This window comes from Vespa velutina, chromosome 2 (assembly GCF_912470025.1).
Source record: "Vespa velutina chromosome 2, iVesVel2.1, whole genome shotgun sequence".
In the NCBI taxonomy this organism is placed as follows: domain Eukaryota; kingdom Metazoa; phylum Arthropoda; class Insecta; order Hymenoptera; family Vespidae; genus Vespa; species Vespa velutina.
Window position 1 is genome coordinate 8,598,133 of NC_062189.1, and position 15,503 is coordinate 8,613,635.

A 15,503-nucleotide genomic window follows, 5' to 3' on the forward strand; every position below is an offset into this window, starting at 1 on the left:
CAATATCATCCTAATAGAATACAAATATTATTATATTACTTCAATATTAGGGAATAATTTTATATTTATAGGTAATAGCGGGTATTTACCAAGAATCCTGCGACTTGCGTTTTTATAACATTACATACTTTTAGAAATATTAATTGTGTTTAAACACGATTATAATGAACGAACTATTTCAAGGAACGATTCTTTTGTTTTATTATAGCAGACATTATATGACATTTTAGTTTTTACTAAATTTTCACTCGAATATATTTTAATAATAATATACGAATATATTTATTTTCTAACGACGAAACGATATATTACGTTGATATGTTTAACAAAATAATGATATTTCGTTGGCTATATTTGTACAAAATTTGAAACGCAATACGAAAAGACAAAATTTTATCAGAATTAAGAACATAGCTTTTATTAAGATTTCTTTTCAAATGAACCCAAATAAGCGTCGAAAAACGTCATTGAGATGCAAAGAGCAGAAGAATATGCAAAAGCATACGGCCGATGAAAGTTTTTACTATCACACTCTGGACACACTTCCACCAGAAGTTTTAGAAATAGTATTACGTTTATTACCCTTACATGATGTAGCTACTGCAGTTCGTCTAGTGTCCAGGTGGAATATCTAACGAATATTCATTGAAATATAATAAATTCTCACCTTGATAAAAATAAGTTGATATAATCACTATCATCATTTATTTATTACCAGTAATAAGTATTAATCGGTGATTCGTATTTGTAATCAGTTATTATACTTGCGTTTTTAAATGTGATTACCGGTTAATATTTATACATAATAATAACAAATAAATCAAAAGACCATATGATTTTTTCAGACGTTGTTCGAACGTCGCTACGATAGTTTTGAATACTTCATTTCTTATTGCTGGTACAAAACTTGAAAGTGCAATGAAACATACAGAAACAATGATAATGAAAGTTAAGACAGGTGCTGACCTACTAACCTTCAGCAGAGTATTCAATATCCTAGAAATGGTCATGGCACAATACAAGATGCTCAGAGCTGTAACTTGGAGATATACACATCCTTCAAAACCAGAGAAATTTTCACGACTTTGTTTTTATGCTGGTAGTCTGCTTGATAATTTAAATAGTTTGCTTCATCGTGCTATAAATTGTCCTGTTTCTTTATTTGGGCTCCATCCGCCAGATTCTAGCATTATTTTCTTTATATCTGATTGCAAGCGTTTTATGAACTATTTTGAAAAAAATTCTGAATGCAAAGTGAACAGGTAAAAAGAAATATACTTATATGATAAAATACAGAAATATATAAATGAATAAAAGATAAATGTACAATACCTCCTTTTCCAAATATAATTTTTATTTTCTATGTACTTACAAAGTAATTTTATGATTAGATCTGTTTTGGTGTCCGGATGTAAAGCTATAGATGTTCTAGACTGTCTTGCAGAAGGACGTCAAGTTTTATCATTTAATATATTGTCTAATGAAGGAATCAAAAATGATATTATTAGTATGAAGCTAAAATATGTAATAAAACGAGCTTGGTTTACTTGTCTAAAAATTCCAAGTATACCTGATGAAAATTCTTGGAAAGACCAGCAGCGTTTTATGTACCTCAGATTACGTCGTTTAGTTAGCAGTGTCAATGAACATTATTATGAAAATTTACAATATGAACGAGAATTACTTTTTCAGGTAACATTTATGTTATAATGTGATGACTAATATTTTTATTTTTTTATACAATTTTATATTGTCACCTTTCAATAATTATTGCTATATAAAATTTAATTGAAACTCATCATTTTTTTTTATCGTAAATAACTTTCTTTCAATTTACATGAAAGTATAAATATTTTCATAATTTCATACATACAATATTAAATAAAAAGCTTTGTATATAGGAACCGTCCATACCACCTCCAAGAATACCGCCAGTATCCACATATTCTGGTTATGGAGAATATGGTGGACAATTCTTTTATTATGGGAACATGAATAAGTATGCTTATGAGAGCAAAATCAAATCCTTACCAGTAACTGACCACGAAAATGCACAAGATGATATTGAAAAAATTCATGGAACACCTTGTTTCAATCTCATCATAGCTGTAGAATTAAAATGTTCAATAGAACTGGCACCTTTTACTGTAAGAACTTTATTGCAGTCCAATGAGCTAGAAATATATACAAAAACTCCTAATCGGCCAGAGCTTTATTTAAAACTCGATATCATGTGTCCTGCTTCATTGGCTAATAGATTACCAGGAAATTTTACTTGGGAGCTTAATAGTTCTCGTCATATACGTCATTCTTCTTAGTACATTACAAATAAATTTTTTAATTATAACACAAAACAGAAAAATGATATACTTTTGTTATAATTGATGTAATCTTTTGATAAGCAAAAGATATTGGAAAAATTGCTATATAATTTTTATATTTTTAACATATAATCTATTATATTAATAAGAATCAAAATTTTTATCATGTTTTATATATTATCATCAAAATTTTGATTACATGTTTATAATTTGTCAGGAATTCATTTAAAAAGCATTCTTTTGAAACTAAAAATTCATATATACTATAAACTATATACTAGATTTTATCTTCCAATAACATTATTATAATGTCTCATTTACTTACATAAAATTAATAATAATACTCCTTTATGAACATTTTAATTTATTTTTCTAAAAATTTTAGCATTAAAATTATAAAAATGTTAACAAAATTAAATGACTTCCGCATTTAAATTATTGAGAAAATAGAGATTATATATATATATATATATATAAATAAATAAATATATATATATATATATATATATATATATACATATTAATATAAATAATTTTATCAATAATATTATAATAATTAAGTAAAATCTATAAATAAAGAATCAAATTAGTAAGGAAAAAAGTAGGGTTTAAACAAATTAACAAAAAATTACAATTTATAAAGTTTATATGCATTTATACAATACTTTCCAACTTTCTAATTTTTAATACCTAATTGTATATTTTCTGCAAAATCTTCTTCCAAATTTTTCTGTGGTTGCCACATTACATCATTTAGTTTTTTAGCACGATCTTCTAATATACTATATGCGAAATGATTGAGGAGAATACCTTTAGGAATAGCGATTCCTTGAAAACGATAAATAATTTCGTCATCGTCTGACATTAATTTATGAATGGCAGCAACAGTACAACGTCCTATTATATTCGTATTACTTATCATTGGACCTTTGCTAATATCTATATGATCTCCTATTCTATAAAGCGTAATTTTATTATCAATACTATGAGCAGCAATATCAGGTATTTGTCTAAATTTAAATGGATTTTCATGAAACATTTCTTTAGCAATATTTTCTGTTGTTTCTAGTCTTTCTACAGGTAACCTACTATTTATTAGTTTTACAAATAAAGCAGACATTGCTTTTAACTCTGCCTCCGATGGTTTCCAATCATGTAAATCAATAAATACATCATGTACAAAACTTCCAGACTTTATTACAGGTGTTGGAAAACTGTGTAAATGTACTGTTATGTCATCTTTAAAAGCAGTATCTGCTATAGCACCCAGAATAAAAGAACAAGTTCGCCAAAAAGCATAATTCACTGTGCTTATCTTTGGAGTCAACATGCTCAAAAGTTCTAAGTTGCAATTAGATGTCAAAGGTTTATGCATATCCCATGGATTTCCATCAACTAATGCTAAAGCAGATACATTAGCAATACCTTCAGAAATATGTTTCGCGCAATCATGAGGAGTTGAGATATCTTTATTCATAACTAAAACAACTTCCTCTATAGGTGATTGATATTTAATTTCAATTTTTTCTATTCTACCAATAGCAGCTCGTTGAATTTTTTTCTGTTCATCGAAGAGCTCATTTCTTCTTTTCTTTGCTTCTGTTTTTGATAATATACTCATATATCTTGAAGATATATGTGATTGCAACTTCAAATTATTTAAACATAGGCTTCTACATCTACAAAAAATCATATAATAAAACTTATAAATTCATAATTTTTTAATATATTACTAATTACTATTGAAAATATCTATTAAGAAATTAAAAGATTGTTTTGCCCATAAAAACCTTTTACTACTATGGTATATTTAAAATATTACACAAACCTTGGAAACATTTTTGAAGATTTTGAAAGGTTAAATGAATGTTTTCATTTGAATGAATCTTCTTATTTTAAGTATTTTTTCTTATGTCGGAATGTAATAGTTTATTTTTTATGCCATGAATAGAATATTAGATAATTTCATAAATTATTATTTTAGTACTTATTTATAGATTTTGTCGTAAATCGCTAAGCATTTAATTCATTTCCTCAGTACGCCGTATTTAATTATTTGCGATAGTTATAGATATAAGAAATCTTAGTTACAATATCAAACATAGACTACAATTTCAACCTTGCACTTGCAAAGTCAGATGGCGCTATGAGTACATTGGAATATTGATGTAAATATCAGGGCGCGATTGAATATTACATTAAAATTATATTTTTAATAAATAAACAGCATATCGATAAGTAACGTATATTTGATAGTAATTTATGCATCATTCAAATAAAATAAAGAATTCGATAAATTATTACGCCACCTAACGTTAAAAATACAGAATTAAAATTGTGGGCAGATTTTTTAAAAACTCGAAAGTTCTGAAAAGAGTCAATAAGAGAAGTAAAAGGTTATGGATGCCTGATTCACGTGTTCAGCTTCGAGAATATTGTAAATACTTAGTAAGTTTAATTACATTTTATATACATAATCAATAATACAAGATCATTTTGTGACAGATATACAACAGAAGAAAAGAATCCACATATCTTCTATATAAGTTTTGTTAAAGTGTAAATACAATTTCAGTTGGTATCTATTAACGAATTAAACAACAAGTTAGTGTGAAATTATTCTATAATAAACAATTGAATTCAATAAATTTATTGTTATAAAAATTTGTCGTTTTTAGTTAAATGGGGCGAAAAGCGAAATTCGATAAAACAGTTATACCTAGTGGTAAAGGTAAAAAGACGAAAAAGCAAGGAGATCCAATATTTCCTGGATTGGCAGGTATATTAAATTAATTTATTTTAGTTACAGATTTAAGTATTAATTTATTTTTATAATTAACATAAAAAGTTATTGTATATGCCATATATTACAGTGAAAAATGAAAGCGCATTAAGTCATCGTCAAAAACAAAGGGTTAAAAAAAGATTATTAAAGAAACAAAAATTAAAAGAAAATGCACAAAATATTAAAAAATATAAAGATATACAGAATAGTATACAAAGTAAAGGAGTTATAAAGAAAAATGTAGTTAATGTTGTTAAAAATAATATTACTGAAGATATAAACAGTAGCATGAAAATTAATGAAGAAAATACAATGTCCGTAAAAATGATAAAGTACAGTGTCAGTAAAAATGATAAAGTACAAAACAAGTTAAAAAGGAAAATAAAAACAAAACTTTTATCTAAACCTACAAAAGAAAACAATGCAGAGTTTGATGAATTAATAAATAATAATACAGAAATTGATATTGATAATAAGCAATACAATAGAAATAAGAAAACACAAAGTAAGAAACCTAAGAAAATTAAAAGCACATCATTGAAAAATATTGTGAAAGCAACAACTATTAATACAGAATCTAGTTTAGAAGAAAGTAGTGATATGGAAATAGATAATAAAAGTGAATTATTAATTATATCTAATAAAGAACAGAATAAAAAAATAAACAAAACTAAAGATAAGACATTAGTTCATGCTATGAAAACAAAAAATGATTATACAGATTCAAGAAAAGAGAAAAATGATGAGAAAAATAATTACAAAAATAAAAGATTTGATAAAAATAATGAAGTACAAAGCAAGAAATTAAAAAACACAAATAAATTAGTGACTGATGATTTGGAAGAAGAAACTGATGATATGGAATTTAGTGAAGATGAAGAAACTGGAAACATGAATCTTGATGAAGAAGATGATTTATTACCTATAGAAAAAGCAAATAAAAAGTTAAGGAAGAAACAAGAAAAAGAAGAGTAAGTAAACAAATTATTATAACAGATTCATTTGTAAATAATTACAATGTTATTAAAAAAAGAAATTATAGAGTAAAGTCAAAATGCAGACACATTACAACAAGTAAAATTATAATTAATAAATCATAATATGCGTATGTTATAATCATTAAAAATATATAACTTACTGTATGGTTTATGATTCATCATATATATTAGTATAAAAAGTTAATCACATTTCTATAGGTAAAATATACTTAAATATTTGAATCTAATAGGGAACTTGCAGAAGCAGAAATGAAAGAAATGGCAACCCAACAAAATATGTTTTCATTTCCAATGGAGGAAGAACTTGCAAATGTTACAGACTTAAAAGAAATACAACAACGTATACGAGATGTTATTATGATATTATCAAATTTTAAAAAATTACGAGAAGAAAATAGGTATATTTGCTAATATGTTTCTTCTTATGTGTGTCATGATTATTGTAACGAAAATAACTACTGTTATATTGCATTTTAGATCACGTTCGGAGTATTTAAATTTGCTTCAACATGATTTGTGCATATACTATAGTTATAATAATTTTCTTTTGGAAAAATTAATGCAGATATTTTCATTGGATGAATTACTTGAATTCTTAGAAGCGAGCGAAGTACAAAGGCCTATGACCATTCGTACAAATACACTAAAAACTCGGCGTCGTGACTTAGCAGAAGTAAGTTCATAAAAAATAATAAATATTTATAATTTTAGTATTTTAATTATTTTATTATTACTTATTATTTATAACAATTTTTTTACTTCTTTAGGCATTAATCAACAGAGGTGTTAATTTAGATCCTATAGGAAAATGGACAAAAGTTGGATTAGTAGTGTATTCATCACAAGTACCAATGGGTGCAACTCCAGAATATTTAGCAGGATATTATATTATTCAAGGTGCATCAAGTTTTCTTCCTGTAATGGCATTAGATCCTAAGGAAAATGAAAGAATTCTAGATATGTGTGCAGCACCAGGAGGAAAATCCTCTCATATTGCTGCACTTATGAAAAATACTGGTATTCTCTTGTCTAATGATATAAATCAAGATAGGATAAAAGCTATCGTTGGTAATTTTCATCGACTTGGCATTGCCAATTCTATTATTTGCAGTTATGATGGAAGAAAATTATCTTCTGTAAGTATAATACACACACACACACATACACACACAATAAAGCTTGTTATCAATATGTTACTTTTGCACGATAAAATGTATTGTTTATGCATAATTAATTAAATTATATATTTTTAGATTATTAAAGGATTTGATAGAGTATTATTGGATGCTCCTTGCACTGGCACTGGTGTTGTTGCAAAAGATCCTAGTGTAAAAACCAATAAAGATGAAATAGATGTACAACGCTGTTGTACTTTACAAAGAGAGTTATTACTAGCAGCTATAGATTGTGTAAATGCTAGATCCGAGTCAGGTGGTATTATAGTTTATTCAACATGTTCAGTTCTTCCAGAAGAAAATGAGTGGATTATTGATTTTGCTTTGAAGAAACGTGATGTCAAATTAGTACCTACTGGTTTAGAATTTGGTGCTGATGGTTTTACGAATTATAGACAATATAGATTTCATCCTTCTCTTAAATTGTCTAAACGGTTTTATCCACATGCGCACAACATGGATGGATTTTTTGTAGCAAAACTTAAAAAATTTTCTAATATTATTTCTAAACAAGAACAAATAAAGGAAACATTGGAGTGAAAATTATATAAACAATTTAACATTCTTTCCAATTAAAAACATTACTACAATATATATATATAAGATCTAACATTACTTCATTAATTTTTAATATTGATATTAAAATATTAATATAATATAAATTTAAATTAATTTACATAAAAATGTAAATGATTTTATAATGTTTATATCGTGCCTTAAGAAAATAGATACATTTAAATATATATATATGGACATATTATATATATTTTACATAACATTGAAGAAATAAATTATACAACTTGTTTATAAAATTGCAATTAAAAGATCAGTTCTCAAAAAATGTATTATTGATACATAATTAAAAGTATCTTTGTTTATCAATTTACAACTACAAACAAAAATGAATATTATTTGTTAAAATATACATTTTCTAAATTTTTTGAACACTGGAGATTTATTCAGTGGAAAAATATACTTTTTAATTGTTTGTCACAAAGTCTTTTTACTTCATCTGTAATAGATATCAAGAAATTAACAACTTTGAAAATATAAAAAGAATAAATATTTTCTTAGAGTATATAGATATTTTCTTAGAGAATATAAATATTTTCTTAGAGAATATAAATATTTTCTTAAAGTATATAGGATAATTTATAACAACACAAAATTGAGTCTGTGCACATTTAAAAAAATGTACATACCATCGATCTCTAGAATACTGGCACTCTTTTGCTGTATTACAACAAAAAATTCTCTCAAATTCGATAATTTTCCAATAACCCAATAATCACTTATAGTTTTAATGATGATCTCACCAGCTTCTTTTAACCTGAATAACAAAGAAGTATGATCACAATGTCAATTCATAATTTAGAAAATTACTAAGATATAACTAAGGATATGAAATTCTTACCTATTAGTATCGTTATATATATCAGTAATGATCCTTAATACTTCAGGAGTAGTTAATACATTAGAACACCTTCTATTATCTAAATGTATTGTACTTTTGTAAGCAAGATTAAGTTTATTAAAATATAAATATTTTGTAGATGATTCTGGTGTCACTATAACATGTTTTGCACATTGTTCAGCCACACAACTAACTAATGTAGTTAATTGTGGACCAAGAAAGCTATCTAAACTCTTAAAAAAGTCTATTAACAAATTTGTTTTACCTGAAAAAGTTTATATATAAATATATATATTTATATATATAATTACACAGTTATTTTATTATATATATAAATGATAATACTATATATTATATATAATATATATGTATATAATATATTTAAATAATTTAATAAATATTTTCTTTTAAACATGTTATCTCGACAATAGTTCGTTGCAACTTCTGAATAATTATAATATTTAATTACCCTGATATATAAAATTATAACATAAGGAATTCTATTTTTCGATTAACTTACTGTCAACAAAGAGACATATTGTAGCACTTAACGCACGATACACAACTAAATATAAAGATACAGGTTTGGTTGAATAATTAATGAAAACTGTGGGTGATTTTCCTATTAAACTTGGTTCATTGATACTGGAAGGTCCAATAATAAACCTGTTGATATAAATGCAGATAATAATGTTTTGTAATACATAATAAAAGATTTATACATACTTTCCATAATGGGAACTAGTGAATGGTGATGGAGAATTTCGAGGCATTGATCCTCCGTGTAATTCTTTTTCAAGATGAGCTGGTAATAATGTGCTTACTAAATAATTATATACTACTTGCATATCTTCTGGTTCTAATCCACTCCTAAATATATATGAGAAACCATCTGACTTGTATTGTATTTATATTTAGTATAAAACTATTAAAGCATTAAAAGTATTTACCATACAACCTGATCATTGTAAAGAAATGCTGTATATTTAACTTGAGAAAACATTGCTTCTACAAGATTCATAAAGCATTGTACTTGTAAAAATGTGATTTTGTCAAGAGGTAAAAATTGCAATCCTTGAAAAACATCCAAAATATCACTGTTATTTAATTTTAATGATAGCAGGTACTAAAACAAATATGTATAGATAAATCCTTATAACAATGTAAGATTGTAAACATTTGTTATAAATTATATTAATGTACAATATATTGCTATATTTAATACATAAACTATTACTTACTCTTGAAAAAAAATGCTCAAGTTTATGTTTTAATAGAGTTATGGAACCACAATCAGGATCATTGATTATCGTTTCAAAGGAACCCATAAATAATCGAAACATAACATAAGTTTGTTTTAATATAGCTTGACAAACACTACTCGAGACTTCATCATTTTGATATTCCATATATTTGTTACCATCCTTTTCTCTACAGATGTATGGTATACCAACAATCTGTGATAAAAACATAAAATATAGCCTTTATTTTACATCATTTATACTTATAATGTTATTTCACAATATCTTACCATTACCATCCAAAAATCTGGTTCTGGTTGATAGTAAATTTGACGAGTTTTATGTGTATGACAATAATCACAAGGTTGTCCAGGATTAAAAGATCTAATTTATTAAATAAAAATAGGAATAAAAGTAATATAAATTAAATCATTTTGATAATAACATAATAAATAAAACATGATTATACATACTCTGTGAATTTAATAATTGCTTCACTAAGACCTATATTTTTAATTTGTACATCTAATTCTTTTTCTGGGTAATAATAAAGTATTTTTTTCTCCTCCTACATGAATATGAAAACACTTACGAAAATGATAAAGGTTATGTTTATGTAAATTCACTGTTTAATCTATATAATTCCTTTTTAAACAAATTTACATTATTATAATTTGAATATTATGAAATACCCTTAATATTCCTAATTATATTAAGATACTCACTTCGCCTTCTTTTTTTGCATATGTGCCATTGAAGATATAAAAGTGCTCCAAAGTAATTTCAGGTTTTGATGTCATTTCGATTAATAGTTAATAATTACAATAATATTAAGAAAATCTGAACACAGATCTGACAAATGTATATACACAACTTTCATATGATTATTTATTTGACATATTAGTCAATAGCTGAAGTAAACATTGTGAATAAATAGATAGTTTGGTGTAAATATTAATAAGTACTCTGTTTTAATCAAACCTCTATCATGTAGTCATGCTTCAGTCGAGCGATTTAAACCAATGAAAACAAAAAGGTCTATCGATAAATCGATACATAGCCTAAGAATATATTTTAAGTCGAGTTTCCAATCTTTTTAATCGATGTTTTTCCGTGATGTATTTTAATTTTTGAAAGTGACGAATAATATATAAATTAATATATATTCGTATATATTGAAGTGCCATTTACTGCATATCATATAAATTGTTAATAAAAATTTTTTTTCTAAACTAATTTATAGAAAAATAATGATATAACAATAGTAAATATTTATTACATATCAAAATTAAAAAACATTGTTTCGACATTTAATGAGGATATATGTATGTATTTACATACATGAAAAAAAACAATTTATTGATATATTGTATTTACCAATTACATTCATATATCATAATTTTTATATATATGTATATATAACAGTAAAATGATATACATATTATCCCTTTCTCTTTTAAAGAATAAGTAAACTTATTATGTATATTGAATTATTTTGAAAATTAAGTTTATCAGTAATGAGCCCTTTGTTTTACTTAAAACTATGGAAGTTACATTAAATTTCATGTAAATAATTTTAAAGAGCACAAAGCTTAAGGACGACAACGTTCCAAAAAGCGTGGATATAAGCACACTTCCCTAATATGATACCTATTTAGTAGCCAACAAAGAAATCGTTCCAGACCTAACCCATACCCTCCATGTGGACATGATCCATATTTTCTCTAAAATCAGTAACGGATTTTAAGTATATGGTTATAAGTAATCATATTACTACTTTATTTGGCTATTATTTACCTGATCCGTATACCAATAGTATGGTGAAGGATTTATATTCGCCCGAGTATATCCTTCCATCAATTCTTTATAGTCCCAAATACGCATTGAACCACCGACTATTTCACCTACACTTGGTAAAAGAACATCTACAGACTCTGTAAGTTGCTTGTCTTCTGGACAACGTTGCATATAGAAAGATTTAATTTCTATAGGAAAGCGGCAAAGCATAATAGGCTCATTAATCATGTCTGTCATTTTCCTTTCTGGCATTTCTGGGATATCCTGAAAGATATCATTTCAAATATAATATTCATTTTTCTAATCAAATTATCAAAACGCAAAATTTTATTATACTTCTCCAAATTCGTAAAAAGTTCCATCTTCTTTTGTTATATTATTAACTTTTAAAAATTCAATAGCATCGCTATAGTTCATTCGCTTAAATGGTTTTTTAGGCGTTTTAAATTCTGGATTTAATTCTTTAACCAGATAACCAAGGGGAGATTGTAATACACGTTCCACTACATCACAGATCAAATCTTCTACTCGATCGAGCAGGTCATCGAATGTTATAAAAGGACATTCGGCTTCAACATGTGTATATCTACAAGTTTGAACTTCATTTTAAAGCATTATTCGTATATAAAATATTTATATAAAAAATAAATAAATTATTATCTTTACTCAGCAAGATGTCTTCTTGTCTTTGATTGTTCTGCTCTGTAAGACTGAGCAATACAATAAACATCTCCCATTGCTGGAATACATGTTTCAAGATAAAGTTGAGAACTTTGAGTTAAATATGCTTCTTCCCTGAAAAAAATATTCTATTTTGATTTATCTTCTATATGCAAAGTTATCTAAAAATTTCTTTATATTTGTTACATTGATTTACCCAAAATAGTCTAATTTAAATAAAGTTGAACCACCTTCTACTTGAGTTTGTACCAATGTAGGAGGCGTTACTTCATAATAACCTCTTGCTTTATAGTGATCTCTAAAAGCTTGCATTAATATAGATCTCATCATTAGAACACGTGCTGTCTATACAAAAAATATATTAATAGAAAATTAATAATACAATCTAAAATTATCGTTATTACATACATTTTCACCGCGAATCATAATATGTCTATTATCTAATTGTACATCAGGAAGAGCTTCTTCATTTAAAATGGAATCAGCACCTCCAGGTGGAGCTTCTCCAATCAATTTCCAATAATCAACACACAATTCATGGCCACCAGGTGCCTATAAATTATGAATGTTAACATTTATATCTTTAATTTTGAATAGAATTAATTAATAAATTTATGCTTAACATCAATTAAAAGTATATAGTACATATATAAAAATATATATGAAAGTCATACACTTTTTCCTTCAGGAACACATTTTAAAGTTCCAAATAGTTCTACTGAAGCTTCAGTAGAAAGTGTTAATGCATCATAAGTTTGACACAGTTTATCATTTAATACGCATTGTAAGAAACCTGTTCCATCTCTTAGTGTAATGAACATAAGAGCTTTTCCTATAAACGAAATTTGATTAGTGACATAATAAAATTAAATTATATAAATAATTTTTTCATACCTTGGCGTCTCAATCTATGTATCCATCCAAATATTTTAATTCTTTTGTCTCTATAATCTAAAGCTTTATTTATCTTAATCCTTATTGCATCTGGGAAACTCTTATCTTCTTCAATGACAATTTCTTTAGCTTCCTGTAAATTTTTTAATCTTTTTTCTTCATCTTCTTGTAGTTTTGCTTGCTTTTCCTCATTCTTATATTGCTCTCTTGTCCAAATCTTCTGAATTTTCTTTAATTGGGATTTACTAGCTGGTTCATATCTCTTTTCACTATCTCGTGAATCTTGGTAGATCAATGGGAAAGGCTCTTTACCGGCATGTCTCATTGCTTGTAAAATCGTCTTAAAAGGATTTTGTTCTGTGCCATCTCCATTTTCATCACTACCATTTTTCTCCGATGTATAAATTTCACCTAGAAAAACACAAAGTTTGTAAATAAAGAAAATAATACATAATTAAACAAATTTATTTTTAATTATTATAGTTTGAAGTATTTTTATTATAAGATTTATTATAAGATTTTATTATATTATTATAAAAGGAGCAGCTCTATTTGTTAATACATATCTGCGTGATAGCAAATTATAATGTTTTACAAAATTGCATCATACTACTAAACACGATATTTTATCTCTTTTTCTATATTATAACCTACCATATACGTACCTAAAGTTAAGTTCGACAACTTCGGCAATGTTTTATCGGGCATGATAAATATATTAATTCTGGGATCTTCTATAAAAGATTTCAAAAATAATTTTGTTGTAATTTAATGAATTAAAACAATATGTAAATGTATAAGAATACATATACTACGTAAAAAATATGTTAATCTGCTGTTTCAACAGTAAGGTATATATACGCAAATTAAATAAAAAAGAACTCAACGGTGTTAATCACGTCTATATTTTTGTAACGATATTAATGTACCTTCTAATACTTCTATCTTCGAAGAATTGTATATATCGTGTATTCAGACGCAGTATTCACTTCCCGGATCAATCTTCTTATTTCAATGGTTTCGATGGCACTAGTATAGTGCCATCTTGGGACAAAATTAGGTGGTAGTCAATTTTACCTATAATATCGATTGTAAATAGATTCGTTATGCAAAAACATTTTAATCATTCGCCATTGAATATTTTATAATATTGGGTTGGCAACTAAGTGATTGCAGATATCAAATAAGAAGGAAACGACAAAATCCGCTATCACTTAGTTGCCAACCCAATAGTTAATTTATATTTTGAAATAATTAACTATTTCTTCCAATATCGTTTCCATTGTTGCAGATTATTGCTTAATAATAGATTAAAACTAATCAAATATTTATTCAATATGTTTATACGAGTAATCACTTGCTAATAATAAAAAATCAATCGAATTGTAATAATAATTTATTCTGTTTCATTTGCGTGGCAGCAGGACAGCCATGATGGTCGTGACATAAAATATGAATCGCTGACATAAATATATGCTTTTTCTAAATGTGTACCATATATTCAATTAACTATTAAAGCGTATTTATTACTTACGTTATATAGTATTATAATATTTTAATATATAAATAATTTAATAATCACTTTATAAAACTATAAAATTTCCATCGTATTGTAAAATTGTAAGAACAAATAATTCTAATACGAAATGTTTACAAAATTCATTCATATACACAAAAATCCTTAAGTCTTTTCATCGATTTTATTGTCTCGAATAATTATAATAAAAAATATTCCAAAAGTATAAAAATCAAATCAAAAAATCACGTTGATATTATATCTCATATCCAATATATTAACCTTTTCATTTTTTTCGCGTAACGTGCACATTTTCGAGCGTAAAATGCTTTTCCGCATAAGATTGCGATAGACGTTCCGGGTGCGTATAAATAAGTAGGTTTGGTTGTTCGTTTGGAAGGGCCAGTAAACGCCTTTCAAACATCTATTTTTGCTGGGAACAGGAAGAGATGAGAAAACTATCTTTCTTTTCTTATTCCCTTTTCCTCAGATGAGGCAAACATAATGTAGATATTTACCTACTAGTAAATATGTACGTATATCGTATATATATATGTTGCATTTTTTGTGTACATGTTTTTGTCTGCAAATTTATATCATGCATATATAGGTATGATAATCATTTATAATAGAGTATATCCTCTCTTTCTTTCTTAGCAAATTTTTGAATGTGTAAAATAA

The 15,503-nt window shown here is 26.1% G+C and overlaps 5 protein-coding genes across 8 annotated transcripts; 2 read left to right on the forward strand and 3 right to left on the reverse strand.

Annotated features, from left to right (window-relative positions):
• Positions 1-115: 115 nt before the first annotated feature.
• On the forward strand, positions 116-2,667 carry LOC124946557. Its single transcript, XM_047487368.1, has 4 exons — positions 116-622; positions 846-1,262; positions 1,392-1,692; positions 1,902-2,667. The coding sequence occupies exons 1-4, from the start codon at positions 438-440 to the stop codon at positions 2,316-2,318; spliced, it is 1,320 nt and encodes a 439-aa protein (XP_047343324.1). The 5' UTR covers positions 116-437; the 3' UTR covers positions 2,319-2,667.
• Positions 2,668-2,949: 282 nt separating this feature from the next.
• Positions 2,950-4,441, reverse strand: LOC124957987 (39S ribosomal protein L39, mitochondrial). Its single transcript, XM_047515633.1, has 2 exons — positions 4,150-4,441; positions 2,950-4,000 (listed from the first exon to the last, which is right to left on the reverse strand). The coding sequence occupies exons 1-2, from the start codon at positions 4,158-4,160 to the stop codon at positions 2,998-3,000; spliced, it is 1,014 nt and encodes a 337-aa protein (XP_047371589.1). The 5' UTR covers positions 4,161-4,441; the 3' UTR covers positions 2,950-2,997.
• A 54-nt stretch (positions 4,442-4,495) lies between these two features.
• On the forward strand, positions 4,496-7,914 carry LOC124946979 (25S rRNA (cytosine-C(5))-methyltransferase nop2). Its single transcript, XM_047488507.1, has 7 exons — positions 4,496-4,925; positions 5,000-5,100; positions 5,195-6,077; positions 6,335-6,502; positions 6,582-6,777; positions 6,872-7,240; positions 7,358-7,914. The coding sequence occupies exons 2-7, from the start codon at positions 5,004-5,006 to the stop codon at positions 7,817-7,819; spliced, it is 2,175 nt and encodes a 724-aa protein (XP_047344463.1). The 5' UTR covers positions 4,496-4,925; positions 5,000-5,003; the 3' UTR covers positions 7,820-7,914.
• A 53-nt stretch (positions 7,915-7,967) lies between these two features.
• LOC124957988 (vacuolar fusion protein CCZ1 homolog) lies at positions 7,968-11,171 on the reverse strand. 3 transcript variants are annotated; one of them, XM_047515634.1, is made up of 10 exons: positions 10,660-11,171; positions 10,408-10,502; positions 10,225-10,318; positions 9,935-10,150; positions 9,644-9,819; positions 9,420-9,563; positions 9,214-9,359; positions 8,694-8,958; positions 8,482-8,609; positions 7,968-8,291 (listed from the first exon to the last, which is right to left on the reverse strand). In XM_047515634.1, the coding sequence occupies exons 1-10, from the start codon at positions 10,732-10,734 to the stop codon at positions 8,239-8,241; spliced, it is 1,392 nt and encodes a 463-aa protein (XP_047371590.1). In that variant the 5' UTR covers positions 10,735-11,171; the 3' UTR covers positions 7,968-8,238. The 3 variants fall into 3 exon arrangements, with proteins under 3 accessions (XP_047371590.1, XP_047371593.1, XP_047371592.1); XM_047515637.1 differs by having other exon boundaries at positions 10,408-10,521; positions 10,660-11,156; XM_047515636.1 differs by having other exon boundaries at positions 10,408-10,579; positions 10,660-11,156.
• Positions 11,172-11,331: 160 nt separating this feature from the next.
• LOC124957826 (asparagine--tRNA ligase, cytoplasmic) lies at positions 11,332-15,189 on the reverse strand. 2 transcript variants are annotated; one of them, XM_047515203.1, is made up of 11 exons: positions 15,105-15,189; positions 14,236-14,383; positions 13,972-14,040; positions 13,307-13,717; positions 13,087-13,244; positions 12,821-12,964; positions 12,609-12,757; positions 12,398-12,526; positions 12,068-12,317; positions 11,732-11,995; positions 11,332-11,658 (listed from the first exon to the last, which is right to left on the reverse strand). In XM_047515203.1, the coding sequence occupies exons 3-11, from the start codon at positions 14,012-14,014 to the stop codon at positions 11,527-11,529; spliced, it is 1,680 nt and encodes a 559-aa protein (XP_047371159.1). In that variant the 5' UTR covers positions 14,015-14,040; positions 14,236-14,383; positions 15,105-15,189; the 3' UTR covers positions 11,332-11,526. The 2 variants fall into 2 exon arrangements, with proteins under 2 accessions (XP_047371159.1, XP_047371160.1); XM_047515204.1 differs by lacking the exons at positions 13,972-14,040; positions 15,105-15,189 and having other exon boundaries at positions 14,236-14,377.
• Positions 15,190-15,503: the final 314 nt, after the last annotated feature.